Source organism: Bombyx mori, chromosome 4 (assembly GCF_030269925.1).
Source record: "Bombyx mori chromosome 4, ASM3026992v2".
NCBI lineage: Eukaryota > Metazoa > Arthropoda > Insecta > Lepidoptera > Bombycidae > Bombyx > Bombyx mori.
The window spans coordinates 9,648,911-9,671,224 of record NC_085110.1 but is presented as its reverse complement, the minus strand read 5'-3'; the positions used below and the strand labels follow the sequence as shown (position 1 = coordinate 9,671,224).

At 38.2% G+C, this 22,314-nt stretch overlaps 1 protein-coding gene across 2 annotated transcripts in view; it reads left to right on the top strand.

Moving 5' to 3' along the window:
- LOC101746600 (serine-protein kinase ATM) overlaps nucleotides 1-21,912 on the top strand; it is a 31,732-nt gene extending 9,820 nt beyond the window's left edge. For both annotated transcript variants that reach the window (XM_038021917.2, XM_038021919.2), the window contains 26 exons: nucleotides 257-678; nucleotides 1,061-1,522; nucleotides 1,599-1,925; nucleotides 2,388-2,950; nucleotides 3,973-4,144; nucleotides 4,489-4,729; nucleotides 5,247-5,515; nucleotides 6,225-6,496; nucleotides 7,286-7,493; nucleotides 8,709-9,000; nucleotides 9,899-10,366; nucleotides 11,452-11,653; nucleotides 12,786-12,951; nucleotides 13,410-13,516; nucleotides 13,818-13,925; nucleotides 14,448-14,680; nucleotides 16,153-16,374; nucleotides 16,714-16,872; nucleotides 17,543-17,649; nucleotides 17,723-17,839; nucleotides 18,640-18,759; nucleotides 19,533-19,720; nucleotides 20,197-20,303; nucleotides 21,063-21,177; nucleotides 21,263-21,411; nucleotides 21,672-21,912. In XM_038021917.2, coding sequence (XP_037877845.1) covers nucleotides 257-678; nucleotides 1,061-1,522; nucleotides 1,599-1,925; nucleotides 2,388-2,950; nucleotides 3,973-4,144; nucleotides 4,489-4,729; nucleotides 5,247-5,515; nucleotides 6,225-6,496; nucleotides 7,286-7,493; nucleotides 8,709-9,000; nucleotides 9,899-10,366; nucleotides 11,452-11,653; nucleotides 12,786-12,951; nucleotides 13,410-13,516; nucleotides 13,818-13,925; nucleotides 14,448-14,680; nucleotides 16,153-16,374; nucleotides 16,714-16,872; nucleotides 17,543-17,649; nucleotides 17,723-17,839; nucleotides 18,640-18,759; nucleotides 19,533-19,720; nucleotides 20,197-20,303; nucleotides 21,063-21,177; nucleotides 21,263-21,411; nucleotides 21,672-21,859 — 5,984 coding nt within the window. In that variant the 3' untranslated portion in view covers nucleotides 21,860-21,912. The remainder of the gene's footprint in view (nucleotides 1-256; nucleotides 679-1,060; nucleotides 1,523-1,598; nucleotides 1,926-2,387; nucleotides 2,951-3,972; nucleotides 4,145-4,488; nucleotides 4,730-5,246; nucleotides 5,516-6,224; nucleotides 6,497-7,285; nucleotides 7,494-8,708; nucleotides 9,001-9,898; nucleotides 10,367-11,451; nucleotides 11,654-12,785; nucleotides 12,952-13,409; nucleotides 13,517-13,817; nucleotides 13,926-14,447; nucleotides 14,681-16,152; nucleotides 16,375-16,713; nucleotides 16,873-17,542; nucleotides 17,650-17,722; nucleotides 17,840-18,639; nucleotides 18,760-19,532; nucleotides 19,721-20,196; nucleotides 20,304-21,062; nucleotides 21,178-21,262; nucleotides 21,412-21,671) is intronic.
- The last annotated feature ends 402 nt before the right edge of the window (nucleotides 21,913-22,314 follow it).

The following is a 22,314-nucleotide window of genomic DNA, read 5'->3' as shown; positions in this document are numbered from 1 at the left end:
TAGACAGAGTGGATTCTATATACATTCAGTAAAAGTTAATTTAAATACTGTCTGACGCCTGAACATCACTGAGATCATTTTCTTCATTTCGCAAAAGTCAAGATGTAATGGTGCCGGATGCCGCTAATGCTAAAAGACATCTACATAATATTTAAATTATCAAAATATGGTTCATCGAAATTAAAATTGATTGATATTAGGTTTGTGTTGATTTAAAATACATACTTTTATTGAATTTATGACCGTTTATTTTCAGGCTTAATGTTTCAGTTGATCGCAAACATTTGCAAGGAAATGTACAGAAATCCAAAAGCTTCGTTGGGAATTTTAAAAACGCTTTACAAAATGATCGAAAGTATTTGGTCTGAGAATGAAATTATGAAACAAAATTGTTGCATAATGATAAAGAGATATCTGCAGCGTTGCGAGAAGTCGTACTACCCTCCCGCGGTAGCCGCTGCGGTTTACAAATGTGCAGCCAAAATAGTTTCCTTGAATAACCGTCGGTATTTTTCTGACGAAACTATGTTTGAGGAATCTATAACGAATCAAATCCGAGGAGACATTCACAGCGTTCGCCTTTACTGTTGTTACTTGCTTCAATACGTCTTTACAAATTTTACGAATGACCACGTGTCTTCATACTTGGCTGGTTTATTAAATATGTTTCTGATAAACGTGAGTTTCGCTTTTAATATTGTATTTCACAGTTTTTTTTATTGCTCGTGTAGGCAGATGAGCACACGGCCCACCTGTTGGTGAGTGGTTATCGTCGCCCATGGACTTCAGCAATGCCAGGGGCAGAGCCAAGCCGCTATCTACGTTTATATAAGTATCTGAAGGGATCCGTGACCATTAAAATAATGTGGGAAAAAAAAGAATATTGATAGGCGTTTTCAATGATGAATCAATGCTTGGTCAGTGATTAACAGTGTTATCAAATTAATCTGTAACATTTATAAATTTGTTTAATTACTGGTTATGTATGAAGTAAACGAATCGGCATGAGCTCTTATGCCCTGTTATGCAAATAAAAGGAAATTAATTCTCCGATTTACAGGTTCTGCACAAGAAGGACATTCTATTGAAAGACGAAGCCACTAACAGAACGCACACAATTTTGCGAGCGTATATATCTTTAGTGGAAATAAATAAATCGCTAGTTCATCAAGTGATAATGGAGGTGTTGCGATTCCAAAAGGAGAAAACTTTAAACATGCATTTAACAGAGAAGATTCTTAAAAGAATATGTCATATTTCAAACGTAAAGGAGATATCTGTTTATCTGGACGATAACGTTCTTTCGGTTTTGCATTTTTGGTTCACGAATAATTTAACGATTGAGACGTTGCCTCTTAATCTCTTTAAGTGCGATGATATTAACGTATTCCTTGAACGGTATAAGAGCTGGTTGATCCCAGCGGACGCACTGTGGAACAGCGGAGGCAACATCAAGGAAAGCTCTCTATTGCATTTAATAAAACAAAATAATAAGAAACAATCACTAGAAGAAATCATCGAGGTATTCCCACGTATGTTGCATGCTAAAATGTTTTTGATTACTATTTAAATGATAACGTCATTAAAAATTTTTTCAGGACAGTTTTCCACACTTCGTAGCCCTGTCGTTACCTTACGTAGTGATCGACAAGTACAAACTTCATTGTTTGTCCGAACTGCCGGCCAGTTTTAAAGAGTCATTGGAAAACGGCCAGAAGATGTTTCATCAAACGGGACAAATGCTGACGCGCGACAAGTGGACCAATCTCTTCGTCGAAAACGTTGGAGAGATATTGATGTTGACCGCCGTGCACCTGTGCGATCACAGTGATGCTAACCGCTTGTTCGGAATCGATATACAGAATAAAAACCGAAGCTTTTATTATTCGAAACGAGTATACTTGTCTGTTTTGGATTTCATCGGGGTGAGATTTCGTTTCGTATGAATTAATTAACCTTAATTTACCTTGCTAAAGATCACGCAGTAACGCGACGAGCGATTAGTTTGCTGATCTCTGACCCGATGTCATAAAAAAAAGCTTTAGTAACGTTGATTTCAATACTACGCAATGTAACACAAAATCAGCTGACGACCCGGAGTTGTTGACTCTGTACGAACGTCGAGTTACAATGCGGGTTTATGGTATTTGATAATTTAATGTAAGTTATCTTTTGTGTAAGCTTATGTGGCGCATGGCAATGGTTTATTTCCGTTTCTAATGTGTTTTCAATACGACACGATACAGTTTGCCGACGTAAATATTACAGAATATGGTGGATGGAATATGTATGCCGCATGTTGTGACCTCAAATCGTGTCGTGTAGCTCGTGGAATAAGTTTTCAAATTCCGGCTTTTTTTATTTAAGGCGGTTGCTTTTAATTTTAGGAACTCTCCGATTGTAGCATAATGCAGTATCTCTGTGGAAATCAACCATTAGCAATATTCAACATATTATTCAAAGTATGGAGCCGCGTAATAAATGAAAATTGTCCAGAATCGAGAATTTCAGCGTTGCACGCCTACATTACAATTTTGGAAAGTATTCCGCAAGAACAATCTTCAGATGCATTCGTATGTAATTTTGCTTGCAAGAGCTTCGCCCATGCGATCAACGACAGTGATAATAGTAAAAATGTTGAAATTTACGTAAAGAGTTTAAAAATAATATTTGAAAGAATATTAATAAATAAAGCTGATCTGATTAAAACGTCAGTGTCTCAGCTGTTACCGATTTTGATGATAAAACAAGAAGAAGGTTTTGTAAAAGAATGCGAACCTTTGATACATTATTTGACAGTGGAAATGAAAGATTGCTTGAACGGTAGCGAAGACGTTCTAGACTTTATGAGTTCGGTTTCTCAAGGGTTTGTAGATGACATGGAATGCTCTACCGTGAGATCGTTCACTGAGAAGCTTAGGACGTACAAACTGAGCTTGGTGTATCCTAGGTGAGCGGGTCTATCTTATTATCGTCACACACGTTACACAGCCCACTGAGTTTCTCGCCCGATCTTCTCAGTGGGTCGCGATGCCGATCCGGTGGTAGATTCTGCGAATCACTGCTCTTGTTACAGCTAGTGTTAGCAAATTCTCTCAAGTTGAGCGCATGAGCTCACCTACCGGTCCGGGCGTAGCTGGAATAGCCTCTTGGTCTAATAGCGAACAGGAAGAAAAAAAAAGGTTTAAGTTTGAATCGCATATATAACGGTTGCCCCACCCTTAGAAACGGTACGCCTGAGTGCTTCGAGGCAGCAATGGGAAGGATGTTGGTATTGCACTTACTGTGCCAGTGTGGTAGTACTTAGTGTACTTTGAAAACGATGCTGCCAATTCGGTTACATCCTTAGTCGCCTTTGCAACACCTATGAAAAGAACGGGTAGTACGATTCTAGGTCCAGGCATGTCGTCCCATGCCGTACAGATGTAACAAGCCCATAGACATCTACAACTTAAATGCGCCACCCACCTTGAGATATAAGGTCAAAGGTCTCAAGTATGGTCATAACGGCTGCCCCACCCTTCAAACCGAAACGCAATACTGCTTCACGGCGGAAATAGGCAGAACGATGTATGTCTGAGGAATTGTTCGAGATGATACCGGCATTTCGTTTTTACCATCGCACCGCCCGCCACCGGAGTAGAGTTCATCCATACTACCTGGAGCCACTGCGGTCATCCACAGTGCGTTTCCAGAGGTCTTTTTTGCCACGTACCATCCGGCTATGGAATGAGCTCCCTCCACGGTATTTCCCGAGCGCTATGACATGTCCTTCTTCAAACGAGGCTTGTGGAGAGTATTAAGCGGTAGGCAGCGGCTTGGCTCTGCCCCTGGCATTGCTGAAGTCCATGGGCGACGGTAACCACTCACCATCAGGTGGGCCGTATGCTCGTCTGCCTACAAGGGAAATAAAAAAAATAAAAAATGTACTTTTGCCTAATTTTTTTTCCCCTACCAAATCTAAATTTTCAGTTACGAAACGCTTTTAAATTTACGAAAGTGTTTGATCACCAATAAACACTTCATCGATCGGTGCTTGAACGATTTGAACTCGAAAGGATTCTCAGAGGACTGCGGAACGAGCATTATACATCAAATTATAAATTCATTGAACGACATCTTGAAGTCAACAAGAGATAATAAGGTATGTTTACTTTTCGATGCCTCCAATGAACACTACGCTAACTCCAAATTCGTAGATTTACAGGAGGAGCGTTTAAACGAAAAAAGTTGATAAAATCTTTATTATTGCAGATATATTTATGGTTTTTTTGTGTAACTAGTTGATTTACTCTTGCTTCGAACCCCATCAAGAATGATTAATTGTAATACTTTTAACATAGTTAAGCGATTTGCGTGAAAAATGAAAATTTCAAAATTTTGAGTTAGAGTAGTGCTCATTGGAGGCATCGTTTTGTAGGCTGTGTTTGTGTCTGTTTAATTTCAACTTTTGTGCACATAGTAGATACTAATGTTCAATATTTTCAGACGATTGTGGAAACGTGTAATTGCTTGGCAGAAATCGGTATTTACGATTTGAAAACTTTAGTGACCGTACCTCCACGCGACACGCACAAAGTCGTCAGCGTGACCCCTACCAAGTGTTTTGTAACGATTGTCGTAAAGTCTCTCTCTGAAACACTAATGGACGACAATCCCACCGTGACATCTAAAGCAGCCGAAACATTAAGCAACATTTTGAAATGCTTCGAGGATATCGATACAATTGGTACGAACTGTAAACCAAATTTTCTGTATACCCCATAAAATTTAGTAGCAAAAACGTAAAATAAAGAACGTTTCCGTGAATGTGATATTCCTAGTTATTCCTTTTACATATGTTTTTGTTAGTAAAGAGTGCATGCACTTCACCAAGATTGCGTCTTGATGTATTGAGTTTCTCGCCGAATTTTCTGTGGGTCGCGATTCCGTTGGTAGATTCAGCGACTGCTCTTTCTAGTGTTAGAAATTCTCTCAGGTCAAGCCCGTGAGTTCAATTCGTGTGGAGCTGAAATAGCCCCTTAGGCTACCAGCTATTAGGTAGGGGGAAAAAATCAGCTAGCATTCTATAAAATAACTAATTATTCTTATTAATTTCATATCACACTCCTTATTAATGAGCAATCTACTATTTCATGGTAACACATGGCCCAAAAACGTAGGCCGTTTTTGCTACGAACATAATGACTTGTATAAAATATTGAAATTCCCATCTTTATATGTATATATCTGTAATTACTTTGTAGATATAGATAGACAGTGCAAGCAGATACTGAAGCCCTTGGTGTCGGTCAATACGTTTCCCGTCACTATTAAACTTAACATACACGCATATACCGACTACAGCATTGAATATGTGGATGGAATTTTCTTGAGGGCTTTGATTTCTAATTGGAATAACAACAGCAAAGATGTAGGCCATGATTGGTTGCAACGAGTCACTTGCACTCTGCTGAAGCTCATAAAACCGACCTGTCCGTATTTGGATACGTTGTATGAAGTCTGCCAATTAAAGGTGATTTTTACATTAAACTAGCTAACCCGGCAAACGTTGTTTTGCCATATATAAGATTTCTAGGGAATTTCTAGTGTAGAAAAAAAAAACTAATTGTAAGTGTGTAAGGATGTGATAAATAAGTGAAAGAGGCATGTAGCGCTGTGAACGATGATGGAATATAAAAATGACAAAACCTCATTCAACCACATAATGCCTCATTATAACAAAAAAATATGTCCAAAAAATAAAAAAAAATAATGCTAGGGGTGGACAACCCTTATCTCTTAGGGGTATGAAAAACAGATAATAGCCGATTCTCAGACCTACTGAACATGCATAAAAATCGGTTAAACCGTTTCAGAGGAGTATGGTAACTAACATTGTGGCACGAACATTTTATATATAAAACTAGCTGTTACTCGTCCACTTCGCTGGGCATTTAAAATGAACATTATTATTTCTCACCCCCACAAAGATTCTGATCATTAATGCCCCTGCAACTGGTGTAGGGAGTCCAACACTCATATAAATATTAGCCTATCCATTAAATACATGTATTTTCTACATGGATACCAAGTTTCAAGTCAATCGGATGCATGGTTCAGTAGTTATAACGGAACATCCGTAAAAACCACTGTAGATTTATACATTAGTATAGATTAACCTCTCCGGTCGCTTAGGTGTAGTTTGAAGAAAAATTCTAATTGTTAAACTCTTTGGTTTCCAGCCTCACGTCTGTAGAGATATTCTAGCGCCTTTGGTAGGTGTCCTGCTTTTTTCTAGTTCGACTGAAGGTAAAATCGAAATGCTCGGGACACAAATTAACGCAGTTTTTAATTATATTTGGGAACAAACTTTCGAGGATAAAGTCGACAGCAGTAGTAACAGTCGCGTGAGCTCCGCGTCGGGCCATGGTTTAGATTATGGACAAAAACAGATGATTCAATATATGTTGGATATTGTTGAATTCGTCCGCTTACAAAGAGCTTACTATTTGAGGTAAGGATTTTTGTATAATCAAAAAAGTTACGTTTTCATAATCAATTTACAAATTTTTCTCCTTGCTAAGCTTTGGATATCTGAAACACAACCCCCTCTAGTGACACGTTGTTAGTAATAGTCTAATAACGTTCCTAGAAGAGTTGTGGACTCTGCAAGGTTACAATCCAATCAACTACGCATGGAACGCGAGCAAACGATATAACTAATAAATATTTTTTAGTTTCATAATAAAAACGATATTGATAATAAACTACATAGAAACCATAATAGCTTTAACGTTTGGAGCAATTGAATATAACAAAGGAATTAGAAGTTAAAATTGTCACGAAATTGAAAGATCGGATTTTTAAATCTAATTGCGTTAGTATGGAGAGAATTCATAGGTCCACAATATTACAGTGTGGTTAAAGGCTATATTATGTCGTGAGGATTATATTCATAATAACTTTATGTGTTATATTGGATATATTATATTTTGTAGGCAGCGGCTTGGCTATGCCCCTGGCATTGCTGATGTCCATGGGCGACGGTAATCACTTACCATCAGGTGGGCCGCATGCTCGTCTGCCTACAAGGGCAATTAAAAAAAATTAAGGATTTATTTGCATATATATAATCTAAATAATATTGTATATATTTAAAACAAATATTTTGTAATTATGTAAATATTTTTATTATATCCTTGTATTGCACCAAATATCCAATCCTATCCTATCCAATTTCCAAAATCAACTCCAATCAAAGGTCAATGATTCATTGTGTAATGGTTTAATAATTTATTTGCAGAATAAATACCGAAGTTGATTCATTAAACTATTTGAATCTAGAATATGACAAAGTTGCTTGGGCTGCAACGATTTCGGATCAAAATCTGATCGCAGTTTATTACGGCGAGCTCTGGGCGTTCGCTAAGAACGGCGGTGTTCCTCCGGCATCACCCGAAAAAGCTGCAAGCTTAGAAGGAGGGGAAAATATGCAACGGATATTAAGAAAGGTATTTCATAGTTCTCACTGATTTTTTAAAACAAACTAGTCCGTAGTGTTACCGGCTATAGTCACCCGCCACGAAACGACGTAGCGAAAGGGCCAAAAAGGCAGATGCTTTATTATGAATGATATGAATTAAGCAGAATGCAATTTTCAAAACTTTTACGCTCTAGTCAATACAGACTTATAATTATATTTCTTGTTAAGAAATTAGATTTAGTATAAACTTGAAAAAAAAAATAGTACACCACGTTATGTAGTTGTTGACATATTTAAGAATATTTGATTTTACGACATTGAACTTCAATAATTGCTTAAAATTGTATTTGAGATAGTGTATCGGTCGTATAAAAACTAACACGCACTCGTTTCAGAGAATAGCAATAAATAATAATGAACAATATGTTCAGCAGTATGATTCTTTTTTTTCGTACCTATTCGCTGGTGCCCTAAGGCACTAATCCAGCTTCGCTAAGTTTTTTATATTTATTTTTTTATTTCTTAGATGGGTGGACGGGCTCACAGCCCACCTGGTGTTAAGTGGTTACTGGAGCCCATAGACATCCACAACGTAAATGCGCCACCCATCTTGAGACATAAGTTCCAAGGTCTCAGTATAGTTACAACGGCTACCCCACCCTTCAAACCGAAACGCATTACTGCTTCACGGCAGAAATAGGCGGGGTGGTGGTACCCACCCGCACTGACTCTCAAGAGGTCCTACCACCAGTAATTACGCAAATTATAATTTTGCGGGTTTTTTTATTTTTATTACACGATGTTTGTTATTCCTTCATCGTGAAGTCAATCGTGAACATTTGTTGAGTACGTAATTCATTAGAAAAATTGGTACCCTGCCTGGGATTCGAACACCGGTGCATCGCTCAACACGATTTTTTTTTTTTTAGCTTAGTTGGGTGGTCGAGCTCACAGACCACCTGATGTTAAGTGGTTACTGGAGTCCATGGACATCTACGACATAAATGCGCCACCCACCTTGAGATATAAGTTCTAAGATCTCAGTATAGTTACAACGGCTGCCCCACCCTTCAAACAGAAACGCATTACTGCTTCACGGCAGAAATAGGCAGGGCGGTGGTACCTACCCGCGCGGACTCACAAGAGGTCCTACCACCAGTAATGCACCGGACGTCTTATCCGTTAGGCCACGACGACTTCAATGTCGTTGTCTATGGTATAGTATGATTCGATACGTGCGCAGTGCTACGTGTCGATCGGCGACACGGACGCGGTGGAGGGCTGCGGCACGGCGCACCTCACCGTGGAGAGCGAGAAGCGCAAGTACCTAATCCACACGGGGCAGTTCGCGGACGCGCTGCTGCTGCACGACGCGGCGCTGTCCCGGGGCGCGCGCGCAGACCGCCCCCTGCACGCCGGCGTCGCGCGCTCGCTACACAAGTCGGGAATGCATCACCTCGCCTTGCAATACATTAAATCGTTGCCCGACAACGACTACTTAAACGAGATAAAGTACGAATGCATGTCGTTTTTGGGTACGTTATCTGTTATTCCCTATAGAATGTAACTTAACAATCTATACATATAAATAAAATTGAAGTGTCTGTTTGTAATATTGAAATAACTGCTTTCTACTACATGCATATGAATATATATACGGTACATGAGCTCACAGCCCACCTGGTGTTAAGTGGTTATTGGAGCCCATGGACATCTACAACGTAAATACGCCACCCATCTTGAGATATAAGTTCTAAGATCTCAGTATAGTTATAACTGCTGTCCCACCCTTCAAACCGAAATGCATTACTGCTTCAAGGCAGAAATAGGCAGGGCGATGGTTCCTACCCGCGCGGACTCACAAGAGGTCCTACCACCAGTAATTACGCAAATTATAATTTTGCGGGTTTCAGTTTTAGTACACGATGTTATTCCTTCACCGTGGAAGTCAATCGTGAACATTTGTTGAGTACGTAATTCATTAGAAAAATTAGTACCCACCTGGGATTCGAACACAGGTGCATCGCTCAACACGAATGTACCGGACGTCTTAGGCCACGACGACTTATACATACACCAAAATAACATACACCAAAATAACATACACCAAAATAATATACACCAAATACATACACCAAAATAACATTTTTTAGAATTTTTGTCTGTCTGTCTGTTTGTTCCGGCTAATCTCTGGAACGGCTGGAGCGATTTTGACGGGACTTTCACTGTCAGGTAGGCGATGATATAGGGAGTAACTAAACTACTTTTTTTAGACTAGCTTCGCCCCGCGGCGTCACCCGCGGTACGACAATAACCGCGGGTAACATCGCGGGACTCGACTATCAATAATAAAATTTAACGTTTCCGAAGCGAAGCGAGGGCGGGTCGCTAGTGTTTCTTATAATCTACATTTAAAAAATTGGTAATCAACAGGTGACTGGAGTGAATTTGTTGACACGCAGGAGTTAGACGAGAATTCGAGGAATGGTAATTTCAATCCGAATTCCATATTGAGAGCATTTCAATATGCCTGCCTCAGAGCGTGTGTTGGAGAGGAAACGACGCAAATTGATCTAGACAGAATAGTGCCCTTGAACAGAGCCAAAATAGCCGTAGCCACGCTTTGCCAGAACCTCAACATGGAGACCAGTCAGAGCGTATACAAAATCGTTCGAGAATTACACATATTCAAAGACATCGAAGATTACTATTCGGTTAGATCGGCCGATATATCGATAAACGATTTGCTCAAACGTTGGCGAACCGATAACCTACCTCGGTTTAACGACTTCAAGTACGTCGAGGCTCTGATTTCGCAACGCGTGATGATGCTGGAGCACGCCGCGGGCCGCTACCACGACTTGCTGAAAGATATCGTTTCGCTGCAGATACAATATGCCGGTGAGTTCGTTTTGGCCTGCCCTTTTTCAGAATTTGAGTAAAGAATTTATAGAACACACGTGCAAATTCACACCACTGATCGTTATTAATCTTTAGCTCTTTGACTGCTATGTAGGTCACCGGTGCCCTACACGGCACAGGTAATTATGTCGATTACTGTTAATAATCGCCTGGATTACCTAACTATGCCTTCTTTTGTTTTTTATGTATCATTTTCTTTTAGCTCTCATAGAAATAGATTCATTCTCAGTATCTTCGGATTCGTCCTTCCCAGAGCCTACTAGATGTTACGGCACCTTAGTAACAGAAATCGACTTAATTATTTCACTGCGCTACGTAAAGTACCGGTGATCTACATAGCAGTCAAAGAGTTAAGCTTCCTTCAGACTACGCTATAAATAATAGCATAATATAGTGTATAGCTCGTAGCACAACAATATCGCACACCATGCATTGTTATGGACACGTTCACACTGTACTGTACTATATATTATTGGTTAAGCATACGCTGCTATACTATATGGCACTATAGTATAGCGTAGTATGAAAGCACCTTAAACCTATATATCTATACATTAAATACGTGAAGCAAAAATGTTGTACCCCTTTTTACGAAAATTGCGCGGACGGAAGAGTATGAAATTTCCCACACTTATAGAGAATATAGAGAAGGAGTGCGTAATGATATATTTTTTTTATAATTATCATAAAAAATACATTATATCAATAAAAAAAATCTACAATGTATTTTACACGCACACACACGCATATCTACTATTATGTTTATTGTCAAACTTTTGTTATTGTTTAAAGCCTGCCGTCAAATTGAGAATAGATTAATATTTTTTGGCTTTAATATTATTTGTCTATAGTGTAATCTTGGCAAAATCTGTCATTATAGAAGTATTAAGTCTAGCCTTTGACCAATAGAACCATAACAATGTTCAAACTTATAATTTCAATTAATTATAGTCGAAGTTCGACTACCGGGGGGCCACTAGTCTTTATAAAGCTTAATCGTTTTAAAAAAGCAGTCGCTCAACATTCTTTTTAAGCCTTCCATCTTGTTTAACGTCTTTTTACAGAACTATCTCTCGCTCACGGCAGAATACAGATGTCTCAACGGCTAATTGCGACAGTAAAGGACCTGCAGGTGCCGGACGAGGTGACCTTAGCGGAAAGCGAAATATCTTGGGCGAAAGGACACAGAGAGATCGCTATTTCCTTGCTAAAGAATGTCGTTACCAATCCGACTGTAGATGCTACGACCAGTGCGGCTGCTCTAAGGTAACTTGCTAATTCATATATGTGTTACTATAATACACTTCTCTAAGGAATTGTTCGAGATGATACCGGCATCTCGTTTTTAACATCATACAGAGTTCATCCATACTACCTGGAGCCACTGCGGTCATCCACAGTGCCTTTCCAGAGGTCTTTTTTGCCACGTACCATCCGGCCGTGGAATGGGCTCCCCTCCACGGTATTTCCCGAGCGCTATGACATGTCCTTCTTCAAACGAGGCTTGTGGATAGTATTAAACGGTAGGCAGCGGCTTGGCTCTGCCCCTGGCATTGCTGAAGTCCATGGGCGACGGTAACCACTCACCAACAGGTGGGCCGTATGCTCGTCTGCCTACAAGGGAAATAAAATAATAATAAAAACTGTGTGCTTAGTGGTTTTTTTAACTTCTCGATCGCGTAAAAGTTAACCAGAATTTGTGTGGAGTTGAATAGCGCCTCTAGCGGCAAACGAAGGGAAGCTGTTCCAACAAGCACCTGTATACAAATTTGAGTTAACTTTTAGCGATCGAGAAGTTATGAAACTCGCGCTAAGCACGCAATTTCGTGCCTGGGTAGCACTCTATAATCGACTAGTTGAGGTGGTATCTTTTTTCCCGTCTATTCGCTGGTAGCCTAGGGGGCTATTCCAGCTACGCCCGGACGGTTAGATGAGCTCACGGGCTCAACTTGAGAGAAATTGCTAACACTAGCTGTAGCAAGAGCAGTGCTTCGAAGAGTCTACCACCGGATCGGTATCGCGACCCACTGAGAAGATCCGGCGAGAAACTCAGTGGGCTGTGTGTATGAGTTAGTTCACTCGTCGAACTTTCGCGTCGTAATGACGAGTTCGACGAGGAATGTAAACGGTGCTTGAGAGGCCTAAAAGCACCGAGAGTGAATCCGGGGGACCCGACAAGACATGTTTCGGGCGACGGCGGCTTTGTGTTGCCCCGTCGCGGTCGGATAAGTAATTAGCGGCGGCCACGGTAAGAGGGTCATCGTGCTGCGCTGCTTTTTCAAAGTAGCGTTCTGACGCTTCCTTAAGATACTTACTTATCGGTACTAAATTTAGGTCGTCGTGTAGATCTACATTTCTCGATGGCCTGTATTAACTCGACGTTTGCACAATGCTCCAGGCAGTACGGGTTGTGGATGGCAGAGTCGAAACGAGAGAACGTCAGAGACATCATTGAAAAGTACCTGTTGAAAAGTCTGGACGTCATGAATGCTACCGATCATAAACAGACGAGATTCAAAGTCTACTATGACATCGCCAAATTTGCTGACGCGGAGTACAAACAAGTAACTTATTTTAAATAATGAACTAACATAAATAATATAATATATAAGACCAACGGTGTGAACAGTTTAGTTTCTAAAATATTTACAGAAAGCGATATTTAAATAAAAGTAATGTTTTAAATTACTACTAAAAAAAGAAGAAAACCACAATACCTCAAACCGCAAAACAAATGTCACTTTCACGTGCACCAAGTTGCAAGCATATATTTTGTGTTGATACTGTTGATAGTATTTAATGTATAAATATTCTAAATAATTTTAAACAAAAGTCTCATTATCGTGTTATAAGAGGGTTTTTGGGGAGTTTTTCTTTTCGTGTTAGAGTGGAACAGTGTTGTAAAATACCGTGTTATCTGTATTTAAATAGTATTTTTTTAATATATTTCTATCGCGAAACATGCATCCCTGTTTAAAACTAGTGATAGTTGCTACTGCATAAGTTACTTTCATTTGCCCAGGTCGAGGCGTACATGAACTCATCCGTTTTCGAGAACAAAGTGAAATGTTTAGAGAACATCAAGGACACCACATCATCATTACGTTCAACGCAACAATCACTGACCAGGCACGTCAAACATTTTTTTTATTGCTTAGATGGGTGAACGAGCTCACAGCCCACCTGATATTAAGTGGTTATTAGAGCCCATGGACATCTACAACTATATATAAATTCTAAGGTCTCAGTATAGTTACAACGGCTGCCCCACTCTTCAAACCGAAACGCATTACTGCTTCACGGCAGAAATAGGCGGGGTGGTGGTACCTACCCGTGTGGACTCACGAGAGGTCCTACCACCAGTAAGTAATTGTATTATAACGGCTTGTTTGGAAATATGATTTAATAACCGGAACCTTTAATGTTTTAGGGACGAGCAGAGAGCCCTAATTGTAAACGATCGATTTAGGAAGCTGGATGAAACCGAAATTGCTAATACTAAAGCCGTGAAGGAAAATTTTCTGAGTTTGGCCATGAGGTAATCTTTTTTTAAACTCACCTTTAGTATTGAAGGAAGCAGTATTGTTTTGATTATTAATAAGATAAAGCCAGTTGATAGCAAATGTAACAAAATAATTTAATAATAATAATAATAATTGATATCATATTTATGTATTATACATATTTATTTCTGTTTTTAAATACAAGGTCAAAGAATTCTATCTCATCAACCGAATGATCATTGTTCTATAGGTACTCTTCATATATACTGTGTTACTTATAATATTTTGTATTCAAGTTTAACAATATTTGCTATTTGTATGTGCATTATTATAATTCTCATGTTGTATTTGTTATTTTAGCTGTTCTACACACACTCATGACTTTTAATTATTATTCTCACAATCCTCTCGCAGGTCTGCTGGAAGACATTTCTTAAAGAAATAAGCAGTGCCTTTGTACATAATTTTCCTATTACTCTGTACTATGTTTTCTTTTTTGTGTGTACATAAATAAATAAATAAATATTTGCATAATTGATTTAAAATTATTTTTTAAGGTACTACTTACGTTCGTTGAAGCAATGCGAGCTGAACAATTTGTGTGTTTTTCGTGTCATTTCATTATGGCTCGACAATCCAAGTTTTGATTTCGAAGAGTCGAACGGCGAAAAGTTCACTGATTTGCTACACGCCATACCGTCGAGGAAGTTTATTACGGTACTGCCTCAGTTGGTGCCCAGATTGAATACTGAACGAACAGCGTTTGCAGAAAACTTGAAGAAGATCATAAGTAAGTAATATACTGTTACCGGTGATAAGGTCTTAGGTTGGACTCCGCGGTATTGTCCTGCAAGTTTTATTTTTTTTATTTTTTTTATTGCTTAGATGGAACGAGCTCACAGCCCACCTGGTGTTAAGTGGTTACTGGAGCCCATAGGCATTTACAATGTAAATGCGTCACACACCTTGAGATATAATTTCTAAGGTCTCAGTATAATTGCAACGGCTGCCCCACCCTTCAAGCCGAAACGCATTACTGCTTCACGGCAGAAATAGGCGGGGTGGTGGTACCTACCCGTGCGCTATTTGCAGTATACGTCTTATCGAATGAATAGTGGCACATACGTTGTATAAGCCGCGCCAATAAAGAAACGAATCTAAAATGGCGGCGGCGATCATGCGCTCTCACTCTAAACTATTGCTGTCTTTAGTCGCACACGGCGCGTACTGCATGCAAAAAATATCAGTTCTGTTCTCAAATTCAGACTGGTAAATATGGCCTCTCACAAACGAGGAAAAGTCCTTCACAGTGATGCACGCGAAATCGTGTATAACGTTATTAAATACTTTAAAGAGGAAAATAATCTCGAGAAATTAAAGAAAAGTAATTCTCATTTGTTTTTTTATATTTTTTTACAATAAACAACTTTTTCTTTCTATATTTCTTTTTATTTGTTGACCCTACCATCTGTCAGTGCAGTACATAGACGCCATTTTCGATTCGTTTCTTTATTGGCGCGGCTTATACATAAAACCATTCCATGTGGTTTGTACCGCAAAAAATCGTACACCGCTTATGTGTTTAAACGAATACTCAACGGACTTGTCAAGCAAATGGAATAAACTTTTAACGTATTCGGCTTGCAGTGGCGCATAGTATAGCTCTGTCTCGTTCACACAGTGCCGTGTGTGACAACTGTGTGAAGACTGCGGCGATTCGTTTTTACACGAATGAAAATTTAACGTATGAACACCCGGGTGATTGTACGTTAAAATAATGAATACAAAGAAAACGTGCAGAACAATGCTGTGTGAACCCAGCCTTACGTGTTGATATCGTAGGCGTACGAATTTGCTCTTATATAATTTAGAAAATACCTTTAATTATATTAAGCAATCACTATAAGTAGCTTATTACACCATAATCTGTCTACGCCATTAAAAGAGTAAAAGTTGTAAATTGATGGAAAAATGTATTCCTTGGTCATATTCGTTTAAAACAAACAATATATCTTGTTTTGTATAATTTTAAATACATAATGCTTCAATATCATTTCCTAGAGAAAGGATCTATATGGTAAATCGATTAAAGGATCCACTTGCCAAATGTACACCGTCAAATGTTTATTATTTTTTATTCGTTTGGGATAAATATTTCTTTGATGCCCTGTCATTAAAATACCCACAAATGACGTCACGTTCTAAAAGGTCACTTTTTTAGTTTTGCTGCAGGTCCTATTCTCCTTGTTATTTCTGTTTCAGAGAGATGTGCCATCGATCATCCCCACCACACACTTCCCATTCTGTTTAGTTTGAAGAATTCAGACAAAGACAAAACGATTACACTAAACTTAAAACCAGGAAATACACAGTCCAGAGCCCAAGAGCCCAGAGTCGTTGCCGCTCAGGCATTAAGTGTTGAAATAAGTAAAGAAAACGAATCTATGGCATCGATTATGTCCCAAATGGAAAGAATGTGCGATGGTATGTTCATATTCTATAAAAATATAATTGAATTAAAACTCTTGGTACTGAACTTGGAACTTGGAACTGGTGGTAGGACCTCTTGTGAGTCCGCGCGGGTGGGTACCACTACCCTGCCTATTTCTGCCGTGAAGCAGTAATGCGTTTCGGTTTGAAGGGTGGAGCAGCCGTTGTAACTATACTTGAGACCCTATATCTCAAGATGAGTGGCGCATTTACGTTGTGGATGTCTATGGGCTCCAGTAACCACTTAATACCAGGTGGGCTGTGAGAACGTCCACCCATCTAAGCAATAAATAAATAAAAAACTTGGATGCAACTTCCATTTTTATTTAACAGCAATGATAGCTTTCGCTAACCTCGAACCTTCGTCGAAAGAAGTGAAACAAGCCATCCCGGCAACTGAACGAATACTGAGGCTTGGTCATTTGGACGCTATACCCGTGCCGACCGCGACGATACCTATTAGAGATGACTGCACGTACTCTGATTTTCCAGGTAAGATTTTTGGACCTCTGTAAAGAAATCGCAACAAAACTGAATCTTCAAAAGAGGCTTGTAGAGAGTGTTAAGCGGTAGGCAGCAGCTTGGCTCTGCCCCTGGCATTGCTGAAGTCCATGGGCGACGGTAACCACTCACCATCAGGTGTATCAGGGCCGTATGCTCGTCTGCCTACAATAGGGCAATAAAAAAAAAGTTCTGTTCAGTAGTCCGTTATTTTAATCTGAAACAGTGTTTTAGAGATCGATTTTAAACGGTTTTCTTTTAGTACAATGCAACATATAAATATATATAATCTTAAATATTAAATGATTGATTTAAAAAGAGATTAGTAGGGGTATAAATGTTGTTTTCTTATTATATTACAGAAAACGCAATTTTGTATTTTATTCTTAATTCATTCTGAATTATTCTATATCATTATATGTATATATATTGATGGCGATTGCACTGGAATTTTAAACAACATTTCCACAAGTTCGTTATACAGTTGAGGTTTCTGAACTTTTACCACAATAGTGAATTATACTCGTACATGCGTTTCTGAAATGATGAAGAAGAGTCTTTGATTGTGATGTTTAAACGTCACATATACATTCATTGATAATTTTAAACAACGTTTTGTCAACTATTGCAATGTGAACTCGTTCATAATAATCTGTTTCAGCTTTAAAATCATTCGACAACTACTTCGAATTGGTTGGAGGGATTAACTTCCCGAAAAAAGTGACATGCCTTGATTCGACGGGACAAAATAGGATACTGTTGATTAAGGTAACTCCATGGATTTTCTAGTCTTAAAGAACCGCTTCAGGTGCACCACTAATGGCCACAAATAATTTTACAGGGTAAAGATGATTTGAGGCAGGACGCGGTAATGCAACAAGTCTTCAACATAGTCAACGCTCTACTAGAAAACAATCCGGTCACTAGTCGAATCAAGCTGCTAATCCGAACATACAAGGTAATATCGGTATTAAAAATAGCGATAGACAATATGTTTTTTTTTTAATGCATAGATAGGTGGAGCTCACGGCCCACCTGGTGTTCAGTGGTTAGCGGAGCCCATAAACATCTAAACGTAAATGCCGCCACCTACCTTGAGATAATAGTTCAAAGGTCTCAGTTTGATATATTATGACTACATAGTATTAAGACTAAAACTAGGGGTATAATAGATGTGTAAGTAAATAATGTAGTAAATTAAAAATTGTAACATATAAATTGTAGATAAGTTTTAATATTCGTATATAAGCAATAAAAAGTAAGAACATAGATAGTAAGAAAGTACAATGTAAGAAATTAGAAGTGTAATTATGTTAGCTTGTGTAGAAAATAGTGCTCGTTAGTAGTAAATAATAAAGTAAAGCCCCACCTGTAGATCGTAGAAAAGAAGGATGAAATAAAAGTATTAAGAGTGAAGTGTTGAAGTGTGAATGAAGTATTGGAACGAAAGAATGAAAGTATAAAAGGTCTCTGCCGTGGTCTGTGACCACTATGACGGAGGGTATGGTAGAAAAGCAGATCCAACACCCTGTGAAAGCGGGTGCCTGTTGTGTTATTCCTTTACCGAGGAAGTCAATCGTGAACATTTGTTAAATACGTATTTCATTAGAAAAATTGGGACCCGCCTGCAGGATTCGGACACCGTTGCATCGCTAGATACGAATGCACCGGACGTCTTATCCTTTAGGCCACGAAGACGACGACGGTTTGTTAGTAGTGTATAGTTTTTATTTTATTTTATTTATTAAACATTTTGAGGTGGTGCCTCTGTCCCGCCAGTCGGGTGTACTGGAGTGGTGCGTGGGAACGATACCGCTGGGAGGATATTTGGTGGGCACAAAAAAATCACCCGGTGCGCATGCGCGTTATCGACCTAAGGTATTATAAATCTATTATTCCTACATTTAAAATAGTATTAAACAAAGCGACGATGCGATTTCATCATTAGTTTTAAGAAGAAAGTTTAGGATAGAATTTAAGTAGCATTGACGGTGTGAGGCGCGCTACGGAGTAGGGTCTTATAAACTTTATACTATTTCATCGTTTTCTTTAATTCAATTAAATATATTATATTTTAGGGCCTTCGATCAACAATAGTAAATTACTATTACTAAGTAGTTAGTATTGTTGATCGAAGTTTGGGGCACAGTTGTTAACATCTAAATAGGTATATCAATAAATATAGCATAAAGTAGCAGTTTGAAATCTCAAAATATGATGATACATTAATTTAATTTAAAGTTGACAAATAATATAAAATTCAATGTGATTTAATATTTAATAGTTTTAATTGATCAATACTTAATGTAATAATTAATTTTAAATCTACATGAGTATACTTGGTCGAGAACAGGACGTAACAATACTTTTTATGATTACCGTTTAACCTCATAAATGGAAGATAACATTTATTTACCATGCTAATTGGGTAAATATTTGTGGTCTTATTCATAATGAGATATCCAAGCTTTAAATAATTAATTTTAATTTTATTTTAATGAACTTTAATTTAAAGCTCAGTAATAAGAAAACTATTAAAAAAAAGTTATTTATGTGAGTAAACCTCTTCTTTAGTCTCAAAAACATTTGGTTAAAGTTTCGACTCACACGATACAATAAGCGACGCATCAATTTTAATTTTAATTTTTTAGGACCTATCGTGCATGGATGCTCGAAAAAAGATGGAAATGAATCGCGAATCAAGGCAGAGTAACAATGAGAAGTTGACAGTTTTCTTGAACATTTTGAGAGACTTTAAACCGGTGTTTCATTACTTTTTCACTGAACATTATCACAATCCGGTGTCTTGGTACGAACGAAGACTGGCGTATACAAAAAGGTACGACATTGATAGAGTGACATTCGATTTTAGTATGTTATGAATATTTAATTTAGATGAACCGTTTAAAGACGATATAATGAATAATCGCTGTTAACTGAAATGGGGGATTGCTTTAAATTTATTGCACTGAAACCAATTGATCCGGATGTTATTGTACGGAACTGGTATTGTATATTCAAATTTCGAAGTAAAAGATGTCGTTAACGAGATTCTGACATCTGTCAAATAATTTATATTTTATGATAGGTACCCCCGCTACAAGTTTTACTGACGATAAAGAGAGTGAGCCCCCACATGTAAAAGATACTATCTTGTAAAGTGTGACAGCCGCAATAGAATACAATAAGGTCATTGACCTCATGTCTCTCGGTCGTGGTGGAGTTCGCAGCAAGTCGTAAGATCACTACCCACATTCAGTAATAAAATTCTCTTGAAGAAAACCCAAATAAATGTATGTAAAAAACCAATTTCAGTGTGGCGGCGTCTTCCATGGTGGGATATATACTGGGCTTGGGCGATCGACACGTTCAGAACATATTGATCGATAAACATACTGCTGAAGTTATTCACATCGATTTTGGTAAGAATATAATAATATGTACTTACATCAAACTACATTCAGACTTTTCGGTAATGTAACGAAAACTATCTTTGTAAAAATACATATTATATATATTGTTACGCGCTGGTGTTCGGGATAAATAAAAATTCTACCGAAGAACAAATTGAAACTGTATTAACACTTAGAACACTTAACGAGCACAAATTCATGATTCACTTCTTCAGCTTCTCTTCAGGTGATCCGTTCGCTGTTTCGCTTCGAGTAGATCCGATTACTAATTAACTTCGTGACATCCCTGCAAAGCTTTTATAGTCGATACATCCCTAGAATTATCCAGAACATTCCTGACAAGTCGAGTCGAGATTTTCGATATGAGTTTCTGGTATTCGGCGATAGATGGCGTTACTCTTACCGGCGTAACAGTATATATTTTCTTAATAAAGATTATAATTTGCATAATTACCGGTAGTAGCCTGTTCGGGTGGCCGTATTTCTGTCGCGAACCATTCTTCCGGTTTTTTGGGCGCCACAACCATACTGTCGAGACCTCACGTCTCAAGGTGGGTGGCCGCTCATTCAAATTATTTCTATGAGCTCCGATAACAGCTTAACACCAGGGGATGATGAGTTTATTCGCCTAAGCAAAAAAAAAACAATTAAGAGTCCAGTTTGCGTTCCACTGACGCATACAGGAAATAGCCCATATTTATTGATAATGAAAAAAATTTGTAAAAATCCTAACTTCAACAACACCCAAGTGTCTGTTTTTCATTTCAGGTATAGCGTTTGATCAAGGCAAGGCGCTGACAACACCCGAGACTGTTCCTTTTCGGCTAACCCAAGACCTGGTTTCTGGGTTCGGATCCAGCGGCGTTGAAGGAATATTTAGGAGGTTAATTTTTTTATACAATAACCATTAATCGTGCAATAATATATATTGGACTCTTTCAATATGTTTCTGTGTTTAACGGTTACAGGTCTTGTGAGAAAACAATGCAACTCCTCAGAGACAATCAGGAAACCTTATTGACGATATTGGAAGTGCTTCTATGTGATCCTTTGTACACTTGGATTATATCCCCTAAACAACAAAATACTCGTGGCAGTAAAGTCGATAACCTTAATTGTAAGTGTGATATGCCGCAGCGGTACTATTTGGATTGCATTGAAAATTTTTATGAATTTATTAATTTTTAAAACTTTTTCTACCTTACTAATTTTACTTACTTTAAACTAATTTTATAACTATTTAATCTATTTTCAAAACTATTCTTATTTTGTACCTTGAGCTCATCACCGAAGTTTATCTCATTATATTCTATGTCTACATTCTCTTTGGTTTTGCTAGTATAAGTAATGCTAATCACGAACTTGATTTATCTTTAGGTGGCAGTAGTTCGAAAAGTGGTCTCGCCCAGAGAGCTTTGCTAACTGTAAACAGTAAATTAAGCGGCACCGAAGGCGGTGTGGCGGGAGGCGTTGCAGTTCCTGGTCAAGTAGCACGTCTAATTCATACAGCAATGGACCCAAATAACTTGTGCCGGCTTTTCCCGGGGTGGCAACCCTATTTATAGGATACAGAAGAAGAAACTGTCTTTTTCCTTTTAAAAATAAATTTCATTACAAACCAGATATTTTATTTTCGAAATATGTACATACATATGTCCCGTGCGTCTTCTGTAATTATAAAATAACTATTGGATGAGGCATTCAAATGATCAGTTTTAGCCACAATGAACTGGGTCCTTTAAGCCAAGTCTTCATTTATCATTACAAATTAATTTAAATGAAAAGTGAAGTGGGTGGAATACAGTCGATATTTTAGATTGAGAATAGATTAAATGACAAATAATACCCAGTAAAATGGTAAATATTTAAATTTAATGAGTTATCAATAAAGTTATTGTAAAAATTAGAGAGACCACGTTCAGCGAATATGTTTATTGACTTTTTTTTTTTTTTTTTTTTTCCTACCTAAGCTGAGAGCCTTGAGAGGCTATGTCAGCGTAACCCTAACTTTTGTAGGTGT